This window comes from Pelodiscus sinensis, chromosome 8 (assembly GCF_052426305.1).
Source record: "Pelodiscus sinensis isolate ZL-2025 chromosome 8, ASM5242630v1, whole genome shotgun sequence".
Taxonomy (NCBI): Eukaryota; Metazoa; Chordata; order Testudines; family Trionychidae; genus Pelodiscus; species Pelodiscus sinensis.
In genome coordinates, this window is record NC_143059.1 from 1,127,080 (window position 1) to 1,145,506 (window position 18,427).

At 46.6% G+C, this 18,427-nt stretch overlaps 1 protein-coding gene across 3 annotated transcripts in view; it reads right to left on the reverse strand.

Annotated features, from left to right (window-relative positions):
* LOC102454024 (uncharacterized) overlaps positions 1-18,427 on the reverse strand; it is an 80,373-nt gene that overhangs the window by 47,222 nt on the left and 14,724 nt on the right. The window contains exons 1-2 of one of the 3 annotated variants that reach the window (XM_075935729.2): positions 3,733-3,864; positions 1,486-2,288 (exon numbers count right to left, since the gene is read on the reverse strand). In XM_075935729.2, the coding sequence (XP_075791844.2) occupies positions 1,486-2,244 (759 nt within the window). In that variant the 5' untranslated portion in view covers positions 2,245-2,288; positions 3,733-3,864. Of the gene's footprint in view, positions 1-1,485; positions 2,292-3,732; positions 3,865-18,427 lie in introns of those variants that run through there. The other 2 variants (XM_075935727.2, XM_075935726.2) reach the window with 2 other exon arrangements.

The window sequence follows — 18,427 nt, forward strand, 5'->3', positions numbered from 1 at the left end:
CAGGGCTCAGCACTACTGTGTTGCTAGTCTAAGGTGAGGTCTACACTACAAAACTGTCTACCTAACTTACGGTGACTGGCAGCCACTGCAGTTACAAAGTCACTGGTGCGTGTGCACACTTTGGTTTCTTGTGTTGATTATATTGTCAATATGGGGCTCTGTGGGACAGCTCCTGAAGGCCAGAAACAGTCAACATAAAAAATTTAGTGTCTGTACTGACACTGTATTGACCCAGCTATATCAACAATGACTCTAGGCTTCTTGGAGAGCTGGTGTTACTAAATGCGTGTAGAGAAGCACTTCAATCAGCAGGAGCCAAATTTAAGCAAAGACACTTCCACAGTTAGATTGGTGCAAGGCAGTTACATTAGTCTAACCACATAGTATAGACCAGGCATAATAGTCAAGCTGCTGGCGGGAGGGGAGAGAAGGACACAAGTAGAAGAGTTTCCGCATTGTGCATCTTTCACCATACTCAGTATGTTTGCAGGATTATTGAGTCTGACAAGGCCTTATAGCTACTTCCTTTTGATCGTGGTACACTTTGGTCTCCCTCTCTCAAGAATTAATTACTTGATTATGTTTTATTATTGCTAGCTCTTGAAAGCAGAAGCACAAGACAGCAAATCAGCAGTCTGTCAGCACATGAAACAAAGCACTAGAGCAACTCTTGCCAAGACAGAGCAGCTGCACAACAAGTCATCTTATTCTCCTTCTCCAGCCTGTGACAAACACTTTTCTAGCTGCATTTCAGACTAAGCAGGTGCACATTCTACTCTATGATGGAGAAGCAAATAAGTCTATGAAACTGGCCAAGCTATTGAGGAAGAGGCAGCTCTGTGCTTATGCTCCACCTTTCACCTGCTGATCTCAAAGCACTGAGGTTTTTGCTGCTCTGGTGTGATAGACATTAAAGAAAGTATGAATACAAGCAGTTCTGCAGTGTTCCTCTGTGCATTTAATTCACTCGCTACACAAAGGAGCCACCACTTCCAGTAACAAGGATGACTTCGCCCTGATGTTACACGTATTATCAAATTTCTAGGCCTGTGACAGCACCTTCTGGGATACTGTGAGGTGGCAATCTCATGAGATGAATAGCATGCTCACTACTCCACCACCCCTTCAAAACATGTGTGCATTTAATAGCAGCAGCACCTCTGCCATTCAGTGCATGACTGAATCAGAGCCTCGGTTGGTGTAAATTGTCCTAGAACTAGTCACTTAGTTTTGATCTTCGATAGCTGAGGCTCTGGCTCTTGGGCTCATAAGTTCCTCAACAATGTCATTTCATATAAATTACAGTTGCTTAAAATAAACAGCAATTCTCCACAGACCTTAATACTTTGAGTGCTTTAGAAACCCGCACTCTAAAGTTGGCCTAACTCTGCTCCCATTGAAATCAATGGGATTTTTACCTGTGCAACTTAGACTGACTTGAAAATTCCATCTGTAGTATTTCAGTTTGCATGTCTGGTTTCTTACCTCACTTAATCGACAACACTCATCCATGTATTCATCTAAGCTGTCGCTTGTGGGATATTTTGTGAGCTGGTGTCCATGGAGCTGAAGATCTTGCATACTCCCAAAGGTATCTTTGTAATGGTTGATGATTGGCCTTTGCTTTTCTTTGGGGTAAACAGCTAGAGGATTGTCTTTAATAGAAAGGTCTTTCTCTTTGCTGGGATTCTCTTCCAAATATTGTCCTTCACTTTGGCCAAAAAATTGATCAGGACTTTGTTCCTCCTGACAATCACTGAAATGTTCTAAGGAAGCTGTAGAGATCTGCACCGTATCTGCTGCCTGGCTGTAATATTCAACTTGCTTTTCACTTTCTGTGGCACGCTGGCTGGCCTCTCTGATGTCTTTACCCTGTCTTATGATATGGTCAATTTCTGGAGAAGAAGAGGTGCTGAGCACTCCAGAGTCAGAAGATAAGTCTCCGGTGTGAAGCACAAAGCTCTTCTCTGAGCCCTTTGGTGTAGATGGAGAATTAGCTCCACTTGGCAGTTCAACCCCAGAATCCTCCGATTCAAATTTGGACAATCTATGAAGCTGGCACTTGGACTGTAAGGTGTTAAGGTAAGTCAGAGTGGCCACATTGTCTCGTTTTGCAGAGGAGTCTCCTGTGCCCGGATTTCCCAAGCATTCTAGTGGGATGTTGACTTTGGGAAGCTTGGATTCCTCTGCATGGTCTATGGCTGTAGGTGGCAACACTGTCAACCCATTGCTCAGTATCCGCATGTTGGTCAGCACTACCTTGCCCTTGGATGATGGGTTCTTCTTGCCTGCTAAAACACAAGTCAGCTGACAGGTCACAAAGAATTGCAAAGTGCAGTCTGCTCCTTCCACTGTGAGAAAGCAATGGCAAATCATCTCCCTGCCCTCTTTCAAAAACAACTCAATAGTGATCAATACTTATTCTGAAAGTTACAGCTTCTGATCACTTGTTACATTCATGGCTTGTGCAGGCATTAGACAAACTTCAGATGCCTGACAGTAATTTCCAATAATGTGTGTGAGGGAGACTTTTCCCAGCAAATTCTATAATATCCATAGAGAAAATGTCACACACATAGAATCATAGAGCTGGAAGAGACCTCAGGAGGTCATCAACTCCAGCCCCCTGCCCAAGGCAGGACAAACCCCAACTAAATCACCCAAGCCAGGGCTTTGTCAAGCCGAGACTTAAAAACCTCTAGGGATGGAGATTCCACCACCTCCTTACGTAAGCCATTCCAATGCTTCACCACCCTCTTACTGAAATAGTTTTTCCTAATATCCAACCTAGACCTCTTCCACTGTAACTTGAGCCCATTGCTCCTTGTTCTGCCATCCGTCACTACTGAGAACAGCCTCTCTCCATCCTCTTTGGAACCTCCCTTCAGGATGTTGAAGGCTGCTCTCAAATCCCCCCTCATTCTTCTCTTCTGCAGACTAAACAAACCCAAATCCTTCAGTCTCTCCTCATGCGTTCTAGCCCCCTAATCATTTTGGTCACCTCTGCTGGACCCTCTCCAATGTGTCCACATACTTTCTATATTGGGGGGCCCAGAACTGGACACAATACTCCGAATAAAGGGGAATAATCACTTCTCTAGATCTGCTGGCAATGCTCCTCCGAATGCGCCCTAATATGCCATTAGCCTTCTTGGCTACAAGGGCACACTGTTGACTCATATCCAGCTTCTCATCCACTGTAACCCCCAGATCCTTTTCTGCAGAACTGCTACTTAGCCAATCGGTCCCTAGCCTGTAACTATGCTTGGGATTCTTCTGTCCCAAGTGCGGGACTCTACACTTGTCCTTGTTGAACCTCATCAGATTTCTTTTGGCCCAATCCTCTAATCTGTCTAGGTTACTCTGGACCCTATGCCTACCCTCCAGTGTATCTACCTCACCCGCTAACTTAGTGTCATCCGCACACTTGCTGAGGGTGCAATCCATCCCCTCATTCAGGTTATTAATAAAGATGTTGAACAAAACCAGTCCTAGAACAGATCCTTGGGACACACTGCTAGAAACCGACCGCCAACCTGACATCAATCCGTTGATCACTGTCAGTTGGGCCCAACAATCTGGCCAGCTTCCTATCCATCTTACAGTCCATTTATCCAATCCATATTCCCTTAACTTGCTGGCAAGAATATTGTGGGAGACCGTATCAAAAGCTTTGCTAAAGTCAAGGTATATCACATCCACTGACTTTCCCATATCCACAGAGCCAGTTACCTCATCATTAGAAGCTAATCAGATTGGTCAGATGATTTGCCTTTCATGAATCCATGTTGACTATTCCTGATCACTTTCCCCTCTTCCAACTGCTCCAAAATAGATTCGAGGATCCCCTCCATGATTTTTCCAGGGAGTGAGATAAGGCTGACTGGTCTGTAGTTCCCTGGATCGTCCTTCTTCCCTTCTTTAAAGATGGGCACTACATTTTCCTTTTTCCAATCACCCGGGATCTCTCCTGATCTCCACGAGTTTTCAAAGATAATGGCCAAAGCCTCCGCAATGACATTACATCAGATGCATTACATCCGGACCCATAGATTTGTGTATGTTTAGCTTTTCTAAATAGTTCCTAACTTGTTCTTTCCCCACCAAGGGCTGTCCACTTCCTTCCCATACTGCGTTGCCTAGTGCATTTGTCTGGGAGCTGACCTTGTCCGTGAAGACAGAGGCAAAGAAAGCATTGAGTACGTCAGCTTTTCCCACATCATCCATCACTAGGTTAGCTCCCTTATCCAGTAAGGGCCCCACACCCTCTCTAATCACCCTCTTATTGCTAACATGCCTGTAGAAACCTTTGTTACCCTTCACATCCCTTGCTAGCTGCAATTCCAATTGCATTTTGCCTTCCTGATAACTCCTCTGCATTCCCGAGCAACGTATTTATACTCCTCCCTAGTCATCTGTCCAAGTTTCCACTTCTTGTAAACTTCCTTTTTGTGTTTAAGCTCACCAATGATTTCCCCGGTAAGCCAATCTGGTCGCCTACCATATTTGCTTATCTTGCTGCGAATTGGGATGGTTTCTTCCTGTGCCTTTAATAAGTCTTCTTTTAAATGCTGCCAGCTCTCCTGGATTCCTTTCCCTTTCATATAAGCATCCCAGGGAATCCTGTCCATCAGTTCTCTGAGGGAGTCAAAGACTGCTTTTCTGAAGTCCAGGGTGTATATTTTGGTCAGGATCCTGAAATCTACCATCTCATGATCACTGCTTCCCAGGTTGTCACCCACCTCTAATTCCCCCACTAGCTCCTAAACTGTACCACAAATACAGTTCATCAGTATGCAATGCAAAGGCTCTCTACTGCAATGCAGTATTAGGGGAAGAATTGGTCTGTGTATCTAGAATTTATAAGCAGTCTTTTATATCCCCGCTGCATCCACAGTGTTGTACTTTATGGACACAGCATCCTTCAGAGAGAATCATAATTGTACATAATATTCCCAAATGCTGAATTTTTCATGTGGGTATAGGACTTAGCCGACCAGTTGTGAAAAAACACATGTAGCCAGCCCACCATTCAGTGATCACACACACACAGATGATGAAGAGTTCAAGTGATTTAAGTTAAGATCAGCATTAATTCATCTCAGAATTTTCTCTCCTGTTTGTCATGCCATAAAAGCAGAAATGAGCACAACCAAATCTGGTTTTTCTGGCTATTTCCATGTATTTTGAGTTTAAACGAATAATTTGCAAGGCATGTGTGTGGCAGCATTGATAGCCATAGTAACAGTCAGTGACTTGGGAAAATGAACTATGCACTTTGGCTGCTTGCTACTCTCTGTATGGTTTAAGCATGAAGTTCTTCACAAGGGCGAGAGTAGTTCATTTACAGAGAAGTGACATGGGAGCAGTTATGATTGTCAGTTTGCATATGCATGAAGCTTTGCTTTTATGGAGAATGTTTCATAGAGTGAGAACATTTCAGCAGTAGCATTTGTTGGACTGTGTAGTTGTCTCCTCGGGGCCATCTCAGGGTTTCTTTCAAAACAGACTGGGCCAAATGCTAGGAAATATATTGAAGCATGAACAAGTGACTGCCAGCTATGCCTAGTCCAGTTTTCCAACCACTACAATGACAGAGAGCAGTACTGTGTGCGGTTCTGATTGCCCCCATCAGAAAACAACAACCCTGCATCTGGAAAAAGTACAGAGAAGAACACCACCTAGTTAGGGGTATGGAACAGCTTCCATAAGAGGAGATTAGAAAGCCTACAACTTTTCCGCCAAAGAGGAATACGACAGAGGTCTATGAAATCACGAGTGATGTGGGAAGGGCTCAGTGACATGTCCATATTTACTTTCTCCACAACACAAGAATCAGCGGCCACCCACTGACATTGGTAGGGCAGTAGGTGCAAAGTTGCCCTACCAATGTCACACAGGAAACAGTCAGCCCCAGGAACACTTTGCCAGGGGTTGTGGTGAAAGCTAAAAGTACTAGTGGGTAAAAATAATTAGCTGATGTCAATGTGGACAGGTCCATCAATGGCTATAGCCCAGGTGATCAGGGACACAGCCCCATGCTCGGGGTGTCCCTAAACCTGACTGCCAGAAGCTGGGCCTGGAAGACCCATGGCAGGATCACTTAACTGCCCTATTCCATTCATTCCCTCGGAGGCATCTGGCACCAGCCACTGTCAAAAGACAGGAGAGTGGAACAGATCAGTGGTCTGATCCGGTCTGGCTAGTCTTATGTTCAAGGACCTAAAAGGGTATTTGTTATAAGGAGGAGGGAGAAAAATTCTTGTCCTATCCTTGGCCTCTAAGGATGGGACAAGAAGCAATGTTTAGTTTAGAAAAGAGAAAAGATTGAGGGGGGACATGAGAGCAGTTTTCAGGTATCTAAAAGGGTGTCATAAGAAAGAGAGAGAAAACTTGTTCATCTTGGCCTCTGAGGATAGAACAAGAAGCAATGGGCTTAAACTGCAGCAAGGGAGGTTAAGGCTGGACATTAGGAAAAAGTTCAGTAGGGATTATTAGAAATTAAAATAAAAAGAAATTAAAAGAAATTAGCAGTAGGGATACATTATCGACCACCTGACCAGGACAGCGATACTGACATTGAAATGCTGAGGGAGATTAGAGAGGCTACCAAAATAGAGAACTCTATAATAATGGGGGATTTTAATTACCCCCATATTGACTGGATACATGTCACCTCAGGAAGAGAAGCGGAGATAAAATTTCTCAATGGCTTAAATGACTGCTTCTTGGAGCAGCTGGTGCAGGAACCCACAAGGGGAGAGGCAATTCTCGATTTAGTCCTGAGTGGAGTGCAGGATCAGGTCCAGGATATAACCGTTACAGGACCGCTTGGGAATAGTGACCATAATATAACAACATTCAACATTCCTGTGGTGGGAAGAACACCTCAGCAGTCCAGCACCCTGGCATTTAATTTCAAAAAGGGGAATTACACAAAAATAAGGAGGTTAGTTAAACAGAATTAAAAGGCACAGTGACTAGAGCCAAATCCCTGAAAGCTGCATGGAAACTTTTTAACGACACCATAATAGAGGCCCAACTTAAATGTATACCCCAAATTAAAAAACATAGCAAGAGACCTGAAACAGTGTCACCGTGGCTTAACCACCATGTAAAAGAAGCAATGAGGGACAAAAAGGTATCTTTTAAGAAGTGGAAGTCCAATCCTAGTGAGATAAATAGAAAAGAACATAAACACTGTCAAATCAAGTGTAAAAAATGTAATAAGAAAAGCAAAAAAAGATTGAGGAACAGCTAGCCAAAAACTCAAATAGAAATAACAAAATGTTTAAGTACATTAGAAGCAGGAAGCCTGCTAAAAAACCTGTGGGTCCCCTAGATGATCAAGCTATAAAAGGAGCAATCAAGGACGATAAAGCCATTGCGGAGAAACTAAATGATTTCTTTGCTTCAGTCTTCACGGCTGAGGATGTTGGGGAGATTCCCGAATCTGCACCGTCCTTTGTGGGTGGTGAATCTGAGGAACTGTCCTGGATTGAAGTGTCATTAGAGGAGGTTTTGGAACAAATAGAAAAACTTAATGTTAACAAATCTCCGGGACCGGATGGCATTCATCCAAGGTCCCTCAACAAAGGCTCTTGTGTAAATTACATGGCCATGGGATAGGAGGGAAGGTCCTTTCTTGGATTGAGAACTGGTTAAACGACAGGAAACAACGGGTAGGAATAAATGGTAAATTTTCAGATTGGAGAGGGGTAACTAGTGGTGTCCCCCAAGGGTCAGTCCTGGGACCAATCCTTTTCAACTTATTCATAAATGATCTGGAGAAAGGGGTAAGCAGTGAGGTAGTAAAGTTTGCAGATGATACAAAACTGTTTAGGAAAGTCAAGACAGAAGCAGACTGTGAGGGACTCCAAGAAGATCTCACCAAACTGAGTGATTGGGCAACAAAATGGCAAATGAAATTTAACGTGGATAAGTGCAAAGTAATGCACATCGGGAAAAATAACCCCAACTATACGTACAGTATGATGGGGGCTAATTTGGCTACAACAAATCAGGAAAGATCTTGGAGTTATCATGGACAGTTCTCTGAAAACTTCCACACAGTGTGCAGCGACGGTCAAAAAGTCAAATAGGATGCTAGGAATTATTAGGAAAGGGATAGAAAATAAGACACAGAATCTCTTACTGCCCCTGTATAAAAACTATGGTACGCCCACATCTTGAATACTATGTACAGATGTGGTCTCCTCACCTCAAAAAAGATATTTTGGCCTTGGAAAGGGTTCAGAAAAGGGCAACTAAAATGATTAGGGGTTTGGAACGGGTCCCATATGAGGAGAGGTTAAAGCGACTGGGACTTTTCAGTTTAGAAAAAAGGAGACTGAGGGGGGATATGATAGAGGTCTATAAAATCATGAGTGGTGTGGAGAGGGCCGATAAAGAAAAGTTATTTATTAGTTCCCTAAATAGAAGAACTAGAGGTGACCAAATGAAATTAATGGGTAGCAGGTTTAAAACTAATAAAAGAAAGTTCTTCACACAGCGTGTAGTCAACCTGTGGCACTCCTTGCCAGAGGAGGCGGTGAAGGCTAGGACTATAATAGAGTTTAAAGAGAAGCTAGATAAATTCATGGAGGTTAGGTCCATAAAAGGCTATTAGCCAGGGGATAAAATGGTGTCCTTGGCCTCTGTTTGTCAGAGGCTGGAGAGAGATGGCAGGAGACAAGTCGATTGATCATTGTCTTTGGTCCACCCTCTCTGGGGCACCTGGTGTTGGCCACTGTCGGTAGACAGGATACTGGGCTAGATGGACCTTTGGTCTGACCCAGTACGGCCGTTCTTATGTTCCTAACTATCAGGGTAGTTAAACACTGGAATAAATTGCCCAGGGAGGTTGTGAAATCCCCATCACTGGAAATATTTAAGATCAGGGTGGATAGACATCTATCAGGGATGATCTAGATCCGTGGTCACCAACCAGTCGATCGCGAGGCATCCAGGCCTCCCCCCTCCCATTCTCTCCCCACCCCCGAGAAGCCCCACTACCTACCTTCAGCAAAAATGGAGGTAGTGCCGGCTTCCTGGGGGTAGATGGAAGTCCTGCAACTTAGCACCACTTCCAGGGGTTCTGGAAGTGCGCTGGCTGCTCTGCCAGGCCCACTGCGGGAGGGAGCGTCAGCCCCGGAGGAGGAGCACGGCGACTTCCCTGCACCAGCACAGGATGGGTGAGTCGGCCCCGAGGCAGGCGCACGCAGGGGTTTCGACCCTGGGGCAGGCGTGCGCAGGGTTCCCCTGCACCGTGGGGCGGAGGGGCAGGTGGGTGTTTCCGCACTGGGGCAGGCACGCACAGGGTTTCCCTGTGCCACAGGGGGGCAGGCGCACGCACAGGGGTTTTGGCCCCGGGGCAGGCGCATGTGGGGTTTCCCTGCGCTGGGGGGGGGAGGGGAGTCGGGCCTGGAGGAAGCATGCACTGGCTTCCCTCTGGTGGGGGGGGGGGGGGGGAGAAATCCTGGGAGGAGTCAGATGCAGGGGACTCTGCCTCCACTGGCCCCCTGCCCCCACTTCCCAGTTCCCTCTCCCCAGCCACAGAACTCTGTCCCCACTCTCCTGTCCTGAGCCACAGAACTGTCCCCACTAGCACCCTGTCCCCTGCTGCAGAACCCTGTCCTCTACCCTCCCAGCACCCTGTTCCCTCTCCCCTGCCTCCAGCCGCAGAACTGTCCCCACTGACACCCTGTCCCCTGTTGCAGAACCCTGTCCTCTACCTTCCCAGCACCCTGTTCCCTCTCCCCTGCCTCCAGCCGCAGAACTGCCCCCACTGACACCCTGTCCCCTGCTGCAGAACCCTGTCCTCTACCCTCCCAGCACCCTGTTCCCTCTCCCCTGCCTCCAGCCGCAGAACTGCCCCCACTGACACCCTGTCCCCTGACAAAACACCCACGGGCACCCTTCCCCAGTACTATGTCCCTCTGTTCCCACCAATGCAGTTGGAGCCACATTAGTGAAGCTTGGAGAGAGGGGTTGGAGGTTGTTTTTCTTTTTTTGCATCTCACTTGTGTGGCCAACTGACTTTTCTTGGGTCAGTGACCCTTGACTCAAAACAGGTTCCCTGCCCTTCTCAGAAATAAAGACAATGCAGAAACTTTGTTTGACACAGTATTTTATTAAAAAAAAAAAATGAACCCTGGCCAATCAACCCCCAACTGGAGCCAAGCCCCCATCTGCCCACAGCATCATAATACTCCTGCACTCCCCTTTCCCCCAGACCCTACATCTGAGCCTATCATACACTGGAACCCCCTGCCCTGAGCCCCTCACATACCCCAACCCAAATTCCTGCACCCTCACATCCAGAAGTCTGTGGCTTGCTTTGTACCCTAACCCTCCATCTGACCCCAACACTGCCTGGCCTGGAACTCCCTCCCCGAGCCAGCGTCCCCTTATCCACCTTCTCCTGCATCCAGATTTCCTCCCAGAGCTTGCACCTCTAACCCCTTCCCACATCCAAATCCCTCATTCCCACCGCAGAGACTACACATCCTGTCTCAACCCAGCGGGGGTCCGGCTAGACTGCAGGAGTTTTTCAGGGTTCCAGAGATATCCCAGAAAAACCCTTCTGCATCCAGGGATGCATTTATTCTTCTGCTTTTTTTAGTGGAAGAGCAAACATGATCCTTCCGTCACCCCTATATTCCTCTCTCCACAAGGAATAAGGGGGCTTCCAAAGGAAGGGGTTTTTCTTCTGACATTTGGTCCAGTCTAGACAGGCCAAATGTTGGAAAAACCTCATTCTACAGAAGAATTGGGGAAAAAAAACAGTAGTATAAGGGTTGGGGATAGCAAGTGATGGAGAGGAGGAGAACAGAGAGGGCAAGGCTTCAAGGAAGGGGCAGGGCAGTAGAGCTTGGCTTGTTCTGTCATTTAAAAAGTGATCTTGGGTGTAAAAAGATTGGAGACCACTGCTCTAGATGGTGCTTGGTCCTGCCGCGAGGGCAGGGAATTGGACTTGATGACCTTTTGAGGTCAGCTTCCGGTTCTAATGTTCTATGATTCTATTAGACTTTGAAGAAAACTCAGAAGGATCCAGCTACAGATACCAGAAAGGATCTTTGAACAATTGGAAATACGTCACTGCCTCAGGGCAATTTTCAGTCTGTGGAGTAGAGGTGGAATTTCCTCCCACATGTGGGAACAGGGAAAGCCAGAAAACCGATGGCTCAGGTATCCAGTGTCACAGGAAGAGCATCTTCAGATCAGAGCCCCACCACATTGCCCTGAAAAGGAGGGATGTTTTTCCCAGACATGGGGACAGATGGTGATACTTGCATGTAGACTGCATAGGACCACGTATCTCAGATACACAGACACTGAATAGGGAAGTTATTACAGTGAATGACAACTGGCAAGCTCCATTGCTCTCCATTTGCCTTTGAAACTAGTCATTGTTTTACCTAAATTGACACAGCTGTCATGGGAGCCAGGGTGACTTGCATCAACTATCTGAATCCTGCCTTCTTTTTGGTCTTTCCAGCTAACATTGCACAACCTAAAATGCCTGTTTCAGTCCAAGATGGATACTAACTAAAGCCCAGGGCCAACACTTGGTGAACTCTGCAAAAGCCCAGATCTGCATGTCACTGAACTTTGCCTCCTGGATGTTCAAAAGCTTCAGAGGGGTAACCGAGTTAGTCTGTAACTGGAAAAACAACGAACAGTCTAGCAGCACCTTAAAGGCAAACAAAACATGTAGAGAGTATCATGAGCTTTCTAGACTATTTGTTGTTTAAGTTTTGCCTCTTGGGACCATCACTTGTTGAAATATAACGTTGGGTCACTGACACAGCAGAGAGGGGCTACGATACTTAGGCCACACACAATTATTCACCTGACATTTTACATCCTGTTTCATTTCCTGCCATTTTCCCATCTCTCCTCCTTCCTGTTTTCATAAGCCATGAGCCCCTTCAGATGGATTTCCTGATGATGTGATGGTTCTTCAATAGGAAGGAAGGGGAAAAAAAACCTACAGCTAGAATGCGGAGAGTTCAGTAGTTCAGGCAGCATGACCCCGCGACCCTTCTAGCAGCACTATCCCTTCTTCATTCCTCCTCCTGTTTTGTTCCACCACTCCAGCCTTTCTTGCTAACAGTGTAACTGGACCTCTTATGGTGCTGTGGTCATCATGAACAGAACAGATTATGAACAGGAGGTGGCCCGACAACTCACCAACACCAGATTCTATAGGCTTCTCTCCTCTGATCCCACTAAAGAATACCAAAAAACCCCTAAACCATCTGCTCAGGAAACTTCCTGCTACAACTCAGGACCAAATCTACACTAACACACCCCCAAATCTGCTACCCAAGATCCACAAACCTGGAAATCCCGGATGACCCATTATCTCAGGCATTGGCACACTTACAGCAGGATTATCTCGCTATATTCTCTCCCTCCTCAGATCCGATATTACAAACACTCTTAGCTATCTTCAAGACACTACCGACTTCCCGAGGAAACTACAGAACATCGGTAATCTTCCTTAAAACACCATCCTGGCCACCATGGAGGTAGAAGCTCTTTACACCAACATTCCACCCCAAGATGGATTACTGGTGGTCAGGAACACCATCCTGATGATGCCCCTGCACACAGAGCTACAGAGCTCTGCAACTTTGTCTTCACCCACAGCTATTTCAAATTTGGGGACAATTTGTATCTTCAAGTCAGGGGCTCAGCTATGGGCACCTGCATGGCCCCACGATATGCCAATGTCTTTATGGCAGACCTTGAACAACATTTCCTCAGCTCTAGCTCTAGCACACTTACTCTACATTGATGACATTTTCATCATATGGACCCACAGAAAAGAGACACTAGAAGAATTTTAAAGGGATTTCAACAACTTCCACCCTACCATCAATCTTTGGCTGGATCAGTCCACACAAGAGATCCACTTCTTTGAAACTACAGTACAAATACGCAACAGCCACATTTCCACCACCTTATACTGGAAACCTACCGACCATTACACTCACCTACATGCCTCTAGCATCCATCTTAGACGGATTTTCCAATTATTTGTTTACAGCCAGGCCCTAAGATACAATCGGATTTGTTCCAATCCCACAGACAGAGACAAACACCTACAAAAATCTATATCAGACATTCTGAAAACTAAAACACTCACCCGGAGAAGTGAAAAAACAGATTGACAGAGCTAGATGAGTACCCAGAAGTCAGCTTCTTCAAGATAGGCTCTACAAAGAAAACAAAAGAACTCCACTTGTTATCACCTACAGTCCCCAACTTAAACCCCTCCAAAGCATTATCAACCATCTACAACCTGTCCTGGAAAATGATCCCTCACTCACGCAGGCTTTGGGGGACAGGCCAGTCCTTGCCTACAGACAACCCCCTAACTTCAAACAAATTCTTTCCAGCAACCACGCAACATACCTCCATCATGGTCACCCTGGAAGCCACCCCTGCAATCAACCCCTGTGCCATCTCTGTCCACACATCTATACAAGCAACTTCATCACAGGACCAAACCACAAACTACCACATCAGAGGCTCATATAACTTCACATCCACCAATGTGATCTATGCCATCAAGAGCCAGCAATGCCCCTCTGCCATGTATATTGGCCAAACTGGACAGTCTCTACGACAAAGGATGATTAATGGACACAAATCAGATATTCAAGAAGGTAATACACATAAACCTGTTGGGGAACATTTTAACTTCCCCGGGCACTCATTAACGAATCTCAAACTTTCCATATATTACAAGCCAATTTCAAAAACCAGCTTGAAAGGCAAGTTGCAGAGCTTAATTTAATTTACAAGTTTGTACTGTAAGTTACTACAACAGAAGTTTAAATAAAGACCTTAACTGGATTACCCGCTACATTCCACAGCCTAATGATATAAAAAGCCAAACACAGGTACTTGAGTACTTAGAATCCTCTTTATCAGCTTCATTTAGCATAGAAACTAATGACTATTCTTTTCCAATTTTTTCTCCTTTCCTTTCCCTCCCCATCCCCTCTCTTTCTCTCCTATGTATTTGGAACTTGGACCTCTTAAACTACATTCATCTGAAGAAGTGGTTGTGTCCACGAAACCTCATGATACCATCTACATTTTTTGTTAATCTCTAAAAAATAAGGAAATAGGAAGGAAGATCAGTGTAGATGGGATCAAACTAGAGAACATAGAGAAGTTCACATATTTGGGGAGCACCATGACATATGATCTAGACTGTAAGAAGGAAATAGCGACTAGAATAGCGAAAGCAAGAGTGAGTTTGAAGGCAATGGATAAGATCTGGAAAAGTAAAGCGATTAGCTTAGAAATTAAGCTGAGTGTCTTGAAAACGTGTATTTAGCAGAATGTTGTATGGATGTGAAACATGGCTGATAATGAAAGATTTGAAGAGAAGGATATTGGTGTTCGAGAGGAGTTGTTATAGAAAGACCCTGAGAATAGGATGGATGCAGAAGGTCACCAACTAGGAATTATTGGGAAGATACAGCCGAAAGAGAACCTATTGCAGAAGGTTATACAAGGGAAGTTACAGCTATTCGGGCATATCTGCAGAATGAATAACAAGCAAAAAATTAAGACCCTGGTATTCAGCATAACGGATGGTCCGAATAGGAGAGGCAGACCCCACAGAGAATGGGTAGATGATATAGTAGACTGGAGCGGAGCTGGCCTACAGAAACTAAGCCACTTTTCACTGGACAAGGAAAGATGGAAGGAAACAGTGAGGGAGGCATTGGACACCAACAGGCGTTGAGCCCATGGTTATTGATGATGATGCATCTTTTAAGTTGGACCTCAATAAGGCTAAGCTGGATATTACAAGAAGGTTTTTCAGTTTTCCTGATGTGCTTTCCGTTTGCTGTAAAGTACCCAGAACTTGAGATTATCTATGTTGCAGTAGTTTCAGTCACTTCAAACTGATATTTTCAAAAGTGTTTAAGATCATATGCAGTCCAAATCCCATTGGGCACTTAACTCTAATCCTCTTTGAAGATGCTGGTACTTTCCAACTAAGAACTGAACCTATACCCATTGAAGACAATGGAGGTTTTGGCACTTGTCCCTGTATTTACAGGAATTTCTCTCACTTGGCACTGAAATGCAGCTTGCCCTGGGGTGGAGCCTGGAACTTATACAGCAACGTACAGTAACACTACATAGTGATTTAGGAATGCTGTATCCTATTGAAACTCCAGGAGAAACTTAGTCAGGGAGCTATCTGATTTGAGCTAACAGCCTTTTTCACCACCTCTGTTAGAAGGAATATTTCCAAACACACCGCTGAACATTGAACTGATCTTCGGGATCCCCCCTACCAGCCCCACAAGAGAAGGCCTCTACGTGGACCCCTCTTGAGGGTCGTAACGGGAGTCTGGACTTCTACATTGATTGCTGCCGCAAACGTGCACAGGCTGCCAGGGTGAACAACCAACATCATGTGACACATACCTCAGCCATGCAGAATGCAATGCTATCCACAGCCTCAAAAAAACTGGACAGATTATGAACAGAAGGCTGCCAGACAACTCACCAACACCACATTCTACAGGCTTCTTTCCTCAGATCCCACTGAGGAATACCAAAAGAAACTACACCATCTGCTCATGAAACTCCATGCGACAACCCAGGACCCAAATCTATCTGAACACACCCCGAAATCCCAAAGCAGGAGTGTATCAATGCCACACTGAAGCTGATAAGAGTTACACTGGCCCAGCTGGCAGAGTCTCCCATCCCCAAGCCCCACTGGGCATTCTCCAACTTGAGACAGATTATAAAAGCTTCTGGAGCAGCTCAATCAGGGCTGGCTGCTGAAAGGGAAGGAGGCGCGGATAAATCTCCAGCTCAGGAAACACAAAGAGCGGCAGCCGAGCCAAGAGCAGCTACCAGAGAAGCTGCAGAATGAGAACGAGCACATGGAGAAGACATCAGTCAGGTACTGGTAGGAAGTAGCCCAGGACTGGCAATTGCCCCCCGAGTGTGCAGTATGTTGCAGCAGGATTCCCTGCTGAGTGAGCAGCGGCACAGTCCACTGCTCATACAAGGCTCCGGGATGGGACCGGGTGGAGAGAGGGGGCCCGAATCCTCCTACCCCTCTTTACATAACCCCATGTTGGGGTGGGGGGAGAGCTTTACTATTATTCCATTAACTAAGGCTGCAGAGCCGTAGTTCTCAAATTAAAGGGACTACTATATGGACCTAAGCAGCAGGGCCGTATTACCCTGACTAGAGAGGCTTCTACACAGACCAGCCGTGGCCAACCCGTGGCTCACGAGCCGCATGCAGCTCTTCCCCCCCCCCCCGCCGGGTGCGGCTTGCAAAGCCCCCCAATCTCCATGGCTCAAAAGCTACCCCCACGCCTCCAAAAACAGCCCTCTCCTCCCAGCTTCCTGTGCTGACGTGGGCAGAGGAGCCATCGAACACGGCCATAAACGCTGCAGAATAAAGACGGCAGCAGGAGCCTGCTGTGGCCAAAAAGCCTCAAAATGCATTTAAATGAGGTTTCTTAAAGGGGCAGAGCCCTTTTAAGGAAAAAAGAGGGGGTTGTTTGGGTTTTTTGCTTGACAACATTGCCCCGGCTCTTTGCGCTGGATCCACTGCTATCTTGGCTCTTTGCCCAGAATGGGCAGAAGTGGTCTCCCTGATGGAAGACTACCTAGCATCAGAGCGACCTGAGGTGCATGGCCGGAGAGCTGAAGAGAGTCTTGATCTGGAACCCCAGGTAAGGAGAGGCATCCATCAACGAGAGCCCAGGAGCTTGAGGTGCCCTGTCAACCCCCAGAAGCCTGTCGGAAGGCCAATTAGACAGCAATCAGTCAGCCTACCAATGGACTGGGGGAGGAGTAGTAGGTCAGTAGGACCTGAGGATGGAACACAAAGAGCCAGAAGGGACAAACCGAGGCAAATGTTATATTTGCAGGCAAGAGGGGCACTTCTGGAAGGATTGCCCATCCATAGCTACAATCCTTGTACAAGTGCTGACGGCAAGTCATAAGACCAGGGATCAAGGCCCTGCCAAGCTGTTAGCCTGAAAGAGGATGGGACCCCAGGAACCCTCCAGTCGACTCAGATTACATCCAGACGTTGGTGCGAGCTGACCTGATGGAGTCCTCTGAGCCACTGGAGCACCAGAATAGGAGCAATGTGTCCACAGGGACATGCAGCCATACCCAACTGCATGGGTGCTGCTGTCAGACAAACATGAGGAAGGAGTCTGTCGGGTTCGTCTGGCCCCAGATTGCCTTGCCCCGTGATTTTACACCGGGTCTGGTGGGGGTTCCACCAGATTGGTAAGGACTGGAGCCAGAAAAGGACCAAGGCGGTCAGGGCACACCCAGGAAGGTGAGGGCTGATGACCCACTGGGTCCCCGGGAACTGCCCTTCTAGCCAGCCCCAGAGACTGGGCTGATGAGGGAGATGGAAGCCAATTGACTAGATACCAGCAGTGACTTCATCTGAGGCCAGGGAAAAGATCCAACACTGAGTCAGGCCTGGATTTGCTGATTGCCCCATATCTACCTACACTGGAGTTGGGGCTGTTGGTGACAAACTCCATGGCCCCAACACCTGTCATGATCGGAGAAGAACTGGACCCTAAACAACTGGAAAAGCTACACCAGCTAGTCCAGGCCTTCCCCTCAGTGTCGTCCACCTACCCCAGATGGACCAACTTGGTCCACCGCCATATAGCCACTCTGCCAGGCCAAAGGTACATGATCAGCACTGACCCCTGCCCTAATTAGAGGGACTGCTGTATGGACCTAGGCAGGAGGGCCACAGTACCCTATACAGGGACTAATGCCACTGGGCCGTATTACCCTGAAGAGGGAGGACTGGACTATATGGATTGAGGCCACTGGGCCATATTACCTCAGATACCGAGGCACGTATAATGACTGAGGCCACAAGGCCGTAATACCCTGAATACAGGGGCACTTATTGTGACTGATCACTGGGCTGTAATACCATGAATACAGGAGCATGTATATTGACTGAGGCCAATGGGACATGCTATAAACAGTCTCAGTGATTGTGAGTTCACTCAACCAAGGAAAAATGTTGAGGGGCCCCCGAGGGCTTGGCACCCCTCAACAAGGAGTTTTCTATCTGCTACCCAAAATCCACAAATCTGGAAATCCTGGACATCCCATCTTCTCAGGCATCCATACACTTACAGCAGGATTGTCCAGTTATGTTTACTCTCTCCTCAGATCCTGTGCTACCAGCACTCCTAGCTACTTTTGAAACAACCCTGACATCCTGAGGAAACTACAGAGCATCGATAATCTTCCTAAAAACACAGTCCTAGCCACCATGGATGTAGAAGTTCTTTACACCAACATTCCCAATGAGGATGGATTACTAGCTGTGAGGAACACTATCCCTGATGATGCCACAGCACAACTG